This window comes from Fundulus heteroclitus, chromosome 20 (genome assembly GCF_011125445.2).
Source record: "Fundulus heteroclitus isolate FHET01 chromosome 20, MU-UCD_Fhet_4.1, whole genome shotgun sequence".
NCBI lineage: Eukaryota > Metazoa > Chordata > Actinopteri > Cyprinodontiformes > Fundulidae > Fundulus > Fundulus heteroclitus.
In genome coordinates, this window is record NC_046380.1 from 20,506,765 (window position 1) to 20,515,356 (window position 8,592).

General features: G+C 38.5%; 1 protein-coding gene across 1 annotated transcript; it reads right to left on the reverse strand.

The window, feature by feature from the left end:
• Window positions 1-695: 695 nt before the first annotated feature.
• Window positions 696-4,624, reverse strand: opn1mw1 (opsin 1 (cone pigments), medium-wave-sensitive, 1). The gene is made up of 5 exons (XM_012872728.3): window positions 4,177-4,624; window positions 3,906-4,074; window positions 2,636-2,801; window positions 1,727-1,966; window positions 696-1,290 (listed from the first exon to the last, which is right to left on the reverse strand). Exons 1-5 carry the CDS (start codon window positions 4,538-4,540, stop codon window positions 1,192-1,194), a joined length of 1,038 nt encoding a protein of 345 aa, XP_012728182.2. The 5' UTR covers window positions 4,541-4,624; the 3' UTR covers window positions 696-1,191.
• Window positions 4,625-8,592: the final 3,968 nt, after the last annotated feature.

Here is an 8,592-nt window from a genome sequence, read left to right on the forward strand (position 1 = left end):
CCACTTGGTATTTTTCATGTTTTACTGCATCACAGCCTGTGATCAAGATGAAGAACAACAGTAAAGACAAATTCTAATTCAAAATAAATTTTCCATTTTCAATTCAATAAATCGGAATACAAGGAAGAATAGGAGAGACTGTGACATCCTCGCTGGTGGGTGAGCTAAGTGTAATAATGATGGTATAATAGTGTTTAACTGTTGTTATATTTGTCTCTCCCATTTTCTATTAGAAAGACAATCCTTGGTTGAATGAAAATAATCTAAAATTTAAATCTACCAGTGGCAGGAATATTTTTAGGCTTAATTTAGAGAGACTGACTTGCTTGAAAATGACTCTAAATGTTACAATATTTAAAACAAAAACCCAGCAGGATTATTTTGCCATATCAGTTAACAGACAATATTTAATTTGCCAAAAGTGTATTAATGTGTTCATGACAAAAATATAATATATTTGGACATTCATGCTAACTGTTGCTCTGAAAGACGACATGGTAGAACGCAAGGTTGCTGAGTATGGTCTATGATGGGAGCAATTTATGCTCACTTGTCACTCACGCACTTTGCTCCTTTGATTATTTGTACTAAATGTTGTCTAAATGTTGCACCTGGATTAAAATGTTGCCCAGCCTTGTGGCAAAGAAAGCTTTTTGCACATTATTGAACTACAACAAGGAAGCACAAACCGATACTTCTTTTCATGCATGCATTTAATCTGTTGTTCTACACTTGTTTTTTTTTTAGAAAATATTTACAGGCTATTACGACAGAGTCTGAAACATATGCAAAATTTCCCATTTCATAAATATACATAGGTGAATCTCACCCACTCACCATCTGAACATTTCACAAGCTGTTACCAACACTGTTGAGCAAGGAAACACACTTTAGACTGTGTCTCATTTTAGAGTCCAGTTGTTGTTGTTTTTTTGTTGTTTTTTTTCTGTATGTTTTCATCTTTTTGTATGTTTTTTGTTTGTTTGTTTTTTTTTTTTTTTTTTTTCTCTTGACGTAGATATTATTCATAAATGTGTACAGCAAAATGTCACAGGCTGGTATTTAGAGATTAAAGTCCCTTTGTTGCAGAAAAGTTTGTCTTGAATCCATTTCTTTATTTCCATGTCCACAAAACCCAGATTTAGGAAAACATAAGGAAGGAAGTTGTCCGTAGATATGTAGTTGTGGTCGTTAAGCCGCAGTTGAGACTTCTGTCTTGCTGGTCGACACGGAAGTCTCATCCTCAACCATACCACCCATTCCAATTGTTGCCAGCATGCAGTTACGGAACTGAAATTCAAACAAGAACAAATATTTGAAATATCCCACAAGTTTTAAATCACATTTACCAACATAATTACAATGATGCCTTCTTGTTCTCAACAGGAATTATTTCCAATCTTATTGGAAGACCTAGACTGTTCAACGTCTGTTTATTAACCAATAGACGTGAGAAAGTTTCTACCAATAGACAGGATGAAGCTTATCAGAATTTTTAATATTTAACTTATTTTAAACAACTGTTGCACTAAAACTGTTCTTCCAAAAGGACTTATATATATGGTAACACCACAATAAAAGATTCTAGTAATAATTGCGTCCCCTATTAAAGAAAAATAATCATCTTCTGTGGCTCAATTCCAAGAAAAATTAAATATGGGCAGATTTTTCTGACCGTTTTCAGACAACACTCTCTATAGGTAACCACTGCTATAAAACAACTGACCTGTTTGTTCATCAGAATGTAGATAATGGGGTTAAATAATGCTGAGCTCTTGGAGAAAAAGGCAGGGATGGCCATGGCTGTAGCTGAGAAGGCAGCTCCCTTGTTGAAGAAAATCCATGCAGCGAAGGAGGCGTATGGGACCCAAGCCAAAAGGAAGCCGAACACCATCAGGACGCACATGCGTGTCACTTCCTTCTCAGCTTTCTGGGTGGAAGCTGAGTCTTGCTGCTGGGCTGCGGCCTGGAAATGAGTTCAACGACAGCTCATGTCAGTGTTTGATCATTTTAGTAGTTATGTTGTACAGTAAAATCAAGATTGCAGTTAGGAAAAAGTTGTAATTCAGACAGATGTACCCTCTAACAGACATAACATGATAAGCAATGATGTTCAGTGAAAGTACGAGTTATGTTTCAAGTGCTTTGTTTTTCCATGAATGACATTACACATACTAGGCAGCACGTGAGCTGGCAGCTTTGTAAATAAACCTTCAAAGCTTTGCTAGTCCTGACTAGCGATAAATTGTAATTGGTTTGCAGCAGTCGCTTACTGTTTTAGCATATTTGGCATTAACCTTTGTCCTGGCATTAAAACAGAGGTTTCAGGATGCATACATTGCCATTTTGGCCAAATAGGTTTGAGTTCCTAGGTTATATACATAATACATATATATTTTCCATGTATACTGCTGAAGAATATTGAATCCTGGCTAATAAACTAAGATGTGAGGAACCATACAATTGTTCAAAATACTATATCATGCACATGGCTCATACGTTTTGGACTTATTGCCATATTGGTTTGTCTAAAGGATGTTAATTTATTAGTATTCTGTATTAATGGTAATATGTGCGTTAAACAACATGTAAGTCATATAAATAACTATAGAACAATTTATACTCCAACACTTACAGCTTTGACTGTCATCACAAGGCTTCCGTATGTGAAAAAGATTGTGAAGACAGGGAAACAGAAGTGGCAGCTGAACAGGTACATCACATATGATTCATTGTTGAATCCTGGGGCCAAGGTGTAATAGTCAGGTCCACAGGATACTTGAAGTCCCTCAGGGATATACCTAGAGACAGAGAGCAAACTGTGTAAGCCATTTGTCCTCTCTACTTAAATTGTTCTTAGTTGATGTTTATAATCCGAAATAGCTTAGAAAGGCAGGAAATGTTCTTAAAATAAACAAAATAAAAAAGCTTTTAATAGGTGCTGTGGTTAAAGTACACTTATGAATGTAGCTTCCCTTTGTAGAACGTTTTTTTTAAGAACTGCCGGTAAATCAATAATAAAGATGTATGTAAATGTGTCTTTATTTCAGCCGTTCGTCAATACTACCTGTTTTTAGTCTGTTCAGTCTAAAAGGTAAACCAGTCTTTTCTTTTAAAGTCTAGTAACTTTTCACAAATCCAATGACTTCAGTAGCTACTCCACAAAGGGGTTCTATAGCAAGGTAAAGCATGGGCCTAAACCAATTTTTTCTTCGATACCATTTTAAGATGGCTAAATCATGTTATGCTGATGACACTATTCTTTTTAGCTAAAATTCCTCTATTTCAGTGTCAACACCTTCTTGTCGAAGTCTAACTGGAATGAATACTGTTTAGCTGGAGGACTGGTGGACGATCTATGTTTATCAATGCCTCTTTCCCAAATGCACACCTTCCATTTTCCTCACTAAATTCTTTTTGTCTCTTTCTGTCCCGTTTTACTTTCACATTGGTAGCAGTCTGCCGGTTAAGGCCATCTGTAAAATAGACGATTAGTTTAATCTGATGAGTATTATTCGCTTTGTTACATCAGGTAATTTCATGATTAGGAACAGGGACTTTAAAGTGATAAATCCCAAAGTTTGGGTGGTGGTTACTTCTAATGTAGGGATAATATGATGCCCTAAGTCGGGTTGCAGGTTAGTGGCCACATCCTTTAAAGTTTAGCTAAAAGTGATCGAGCTTTGTTGGTTGTACAGTAAAAACATTACAGCACGGCTTATGAGGTAAACGGTTTGCAAGAACTTCAAATACAAAATCCTTGAAACATTTTTAAATTTATAGTCCAGCAACCAGATTTGAAAGAAATAAAATTGGAAAAACCACAAGAAGGAATGTTTAATTTTTCCTGCACTGCTCTACAGATGTGGGCATGCGACTGGATCAATTAATGTGACTTTTCTCACCTTGACCAGCCCACCAAAGGAGGAACCGCAGCGGAGAGAGCCATGACCCAGGTAAATCCACAGCCAAATGCCGAATGGGTGGCAGTAAATTTAAAACTACCCATTGGTTTACAGACCACTATGTATCTCTCAATAGCTAAGACCACAAGAGACCATAGTGATACTTGACCTGTAGTAGACAAAGAAAACAAGCTGTAGTGTGAAACCAGTGAGGCTAGTAGAGCTAACAATAATTCAAATAGGGGACGATTTGTACATTTCTAAACTGTACCTCCAACTGTAGCAAAGAAACCTTCCATATCACAGCTCACAGGTCCCAAAGAAAAATAGCCCACCACAGAAGAGTAAATGGTGACTGTGAATCCAAAGATGATCATGATCAATCCTGCCACCGCCAAGTTCACCAGGATATAGTTGAGAGGCTGCCGGAGCTTCTTGTTCTGAGCTGTGACTACCAGCGTCAGAGCGTTGATGGGGAAGCCAGTGATGAGCAGGAAGAACATGTATGCTCCAAGAAATTTGAATAGCCATGGATCTGCCAAATAGTACTGGGGATACTCGAAGGGATTCCTCACCACCCCTGTCCTGTTGTTCATGGGGATGTAAAAGTTCTTGCCTTCTGTGCCATTCTCCATCTTCTCAGGCTGTGATCTGAATTAGCAGAATAGAGTAAAACCTAAAGCTCTGTCTATGCAGCTGTCTCTGTTCTCTTACATGGAGCCATGGTTATATACCCCTTAGGCACGTTATAAGAAGATGAGCTAAGAGGATCTGGGAATTCAGCCCATAATCTCTTAGTATAATCACTTGTTAATCAGTGATCTCTTTTTTTCAAGTTTTTAGGGCAAGTTTCGGAACCAGTGAGATCGCAGATTCAGTATCATAACGGGTTAGGGACAGAACGATTCTTCTGGTTTCTTCTTTTCTGTTTTATCTTGGCTTTTCTCTTTTTGATTTTACTAGACAAGTATTCCTTTACTCAAGTTGGCAAAATAACAGTAGTAAACCATTCCCCGGTGATATATGTACATTCCAACTTGTTCCGGTTGTGTTTGCTTCTCCCGCCCTCGAACAGGAGGTTTGTAAACAATTTAAATGGAATAAAGCAAAACAACTTGTGGGTTATAACTTAAAAGGAATTAAAGGCGGACCCTGTTTGACAACCCTGGGTCACTATCCATTTAGATGGGTTAGAGCTAACAATTTCCAAATAGGATTTCACAGTACGGGTCTGTGTCAACTGTAAATCTGAATCTCTAACACCAGCAAATTGAAACCCCAGCTCCCCACTTGGTCTTTCAATGTGTCGACACAGTCTCCCAAGAGGGTGGGCCACCAGTCAACAGTTTTTTACAACTGTAGGAGGTAAAAACCTGGAAAAAAAATGTTTGATTACTTAACAGAACACATACAGACTGTTTATGCTTTCTTTTTAAAGTGATGGAGTCCTTATTTGTGTGATTAAAAGGCTAAGAAACAAGTTTTACACAAAAATCCCCCCAAAGAGGTTTAAAAGTAAAGCAGGAAGAAAGTGGTATGGGGATTTGGTTGTGACATAATTTCTGTAGTTAATGGATGAACATTTTTAAACTTTGAATGCAAGAAACAGAGTGAATACAATTTTTAAGTAAACAAGCTTCAATGTCTGCTTTATGGCTAGCTCTAGAAGAAAGGCTACAGAAAGTTAGCCTCCCAGAAATCCTTTTCTGAACAAATCAGCGATGAATAAGCCAATCACTAAAGGAGGATTTTTGGAACCGTTACTGTGTTGTCGGCATTAGGCTGTAATCATGCCAACTTTTCTATGACCTACTTCTTCTTTTGTCCTCCACTTAGTCCGAGGGTGACCCAGGACTGTGAACTGGCCGGCATTCAGTCTCTATTTAGTCTTACATCCTGGTATAATATGCAGCCTGAACAGGGGGCGTGGTACCAAACTGGAATAGGAAGACATTTGCAGATTTGTCCTGATAGTCCTTCACCACCCATCGCGTTTTGTTGCAATAAATGATGAAGAAATAAAACCTTAATTCTTGTGGATATGGGACAAAATGGCTTTCTTATATATTTAGTTTGCGGATTCTCTATCCATTATGTGCTTTTATTCCTTAACGCAACAACTCGAGGCATAAAAAGTCTAAAGTGTTTCCTGTCCATCACTAACATAGCCTTTCCCCCGAATGACCTGCAGGTCTCATCAAAAGGGAACAACTCATACACCTTGACATAAACCACTTACTGTGGTGTAAAGCCTCCATCACGAGCATCCATCTCCGCCCTGATCTCGGCCCCCTGCACCCAGAGTCATCAATTCAGGAATCACACGTGATACCTCTGCTCAGACTGATACTGCCAGCACTGTGCATAAAACACATTGCGTGTGAAACGTATTACTTCACATATTCTGAAGAATCTGTTCAGTCTGAATGAATTATCAGTGACTGAAACGAGGTTCGGACTGTTTTTCTACCAAATCAGATCAAGATCATAATGGAAGCTGTTTTCCTTTTTAAACAAAGCCCTTCAAAGGTTTTTCCAGTGGATCTATTAAAGTATACTTTACACCAGGCACTGATACGTCTTTTCAGATGAGAGGGGAGACATCTTCACTAACCATAAGGAAGAAGTACAGTTACCTCCTAATTAAGCTCAGGGGATTACGGTGAGCTGGAAGACGAGGAACAGACAAAGGCATTTGAAAGATTGTCTGACATTGCAAGAGCCTTTCAGGACTGTGTGTGAGCATTTTAATACTGCACTAGAATTTTTTTTTCAATTAACGTCACAGTTTTGCAAAATTGTCAGTGCAGATTTAAATGCCACCTTTCATCAATATTTTTGAAGAGATGAATCCAAAAAAGGAGTCTGTAAACACATGATATTACCAAAAGCATTTGCTCACCCATCCAAAAAATTGAATTCAGCTGTTCTAATATCCTACCATGGCCACAGGTGTATATAAATCATCATCATTCAGACATGCAGACTGCTTTTGCAAAATGGGTTTGTACCTCTTCCAGACTGATGTATGTCAGTGACGTTTTTTTCTAATCTGTTATTGATTTTCTGTGGTTCTGGGTATGACAAGATTTTTTTCTTCTTCTTTTTCATCTTTTTGATTATTTTTTAGATGTCTCAGCCCACCCTACCGAATGTCGTGAGGCCTGTTCTGTTTGAGTGATTTTTCTTCTAGCAGTATTCAGACATGTTTATACTTACTTTCACTCTAAGCATTGGTCTTGAGTGGTGGGTTCACATCAGGTCGGGTAGGTATGGATCGCTTTTTCCCTTCATAAAGTCAGTCATGACAAAAAAAGTGTTTTCTGTGGTTATCTTTGTTTGATATTGTTTGATAATCTGAAACACTGAACTTTGTCAGAAAAACAACAACCCAAGACATCTGTGTGGGGGTGATTTATGACACCATAGAAATGTTCCCCACTCAGGATAGGTGCACATTTGTGCTTCACTGAATCAATTTTGCATTAATCAGTTGTAGTAGTAAGTACTTACAAAATCAAGTTTTCCAAGCAGAAATTTGGTTCAAGATATAAACAAAATATTTTTTATTGCCATATAGAGTACACACATGCATGCTTGAAGCCACATCGTCACCAATCCTAGGAGGAGCAGGATCAGATTTATGGCTGTTGCAGAGAGTTGTCCGGCTCATTGTAACCGGCTGCCATTGAAGCAGGCGTCTTTAACCAAAGACCTGTTAATGCTTCCCTTGAGCAGATGCAATTTGCAAATCAATCAACAAGAAAATAGGTTTCTGGTTTGTCTAATTGAATAAGAAGATGATCCCTGTTTTCTGGCCCGAGGCAAATGTGGCTACAGCTGATCTGCTCCGGATCCTCTTGACCCGCATCAATTGGTTTACCATCCACAGTTGTAATGCACAAGCTAGTAGTAAAGATGTAATGGGATCCGGCCGGTTTAAACAAAGTAGAATTACGGACTTAAAGGGGTTTGCGTCCAGATTGCAGGAGAAATCACACACACCTATTGGCACCGCTGTTAAGGGTGTGTAGGAAAGACTTCTTTTTATTTTATTGTGGAAGCATCATCTCATATAACAAGCTATAGGAAAATCAAATCTTGGGCCCACGTGCCGAGGCCCTGGCCCTTAATGTGGCCGCCATGGGTTGAACTCCAGTCTGTGGAGCTCTGTTGCATGTCTTCTCCCTCTCTCATGGCCCCCCTTCCTGTCAGCCACAAATTTAAAAAATAGCAAATCTATAATTTGAGTACATTTATTAAAGGGTAAAATACGTACATTTCATTCAGCAAAATCTTCTACTAGGCTTCTAAAACTAGTGTAAAAAGTGCTGCATGTGAATATGTGCTAAATTTGTCACATTTTTGTATCAGATTTTTTAATCCCAACCCTTGAAAACTTGTATGAATCTTGTGCTGCTTTGTGCTGTAAAAAAAAAAATCATAACGATAACAATCAACGTTATTGTCATTGCAACATGCAATGACAAAGACATTTGTTAACCCATCACCTGGGGAGCAGTGGTCTGCCACTGTGCAGCGCCCTGGGAGAGTTCTGAGGCTGAGGCTCTTGCTCAGGGACCCAGAGTGATGTGGGAGTTGAACCGAGAACCTCCAGAACACAAAAGCAATAATCTAACCCAAGGGTCAAATGTTGATATAATAGAGGTGTGTGAGTAATATAATG

Bases quoted from the DNA above. Each gene is read 5' to 3' on its own strand.
- opn1mw1 (XM_012872728.3), bottom strand. From the start codon at position 4,540: ATGGAGAATGGCACAGAAGGCAAGAACTTTTACATCCCCATGAACAAC. The intron at 4,075-4,176 runs GTACAGTTTAGA...TGTCTACTACAG, and splicing joins TTTCTTTGCTACAGTTGGAG to GTCAAGTATCACTATGGTCT. The intron at 1,291-1,726 runs GTCAGTTGTTTT...TTTGAATTTCAG, and splicing joins ACATTCTGATGAACAAACAG to TTCCGTAACTGCATGCTGGC.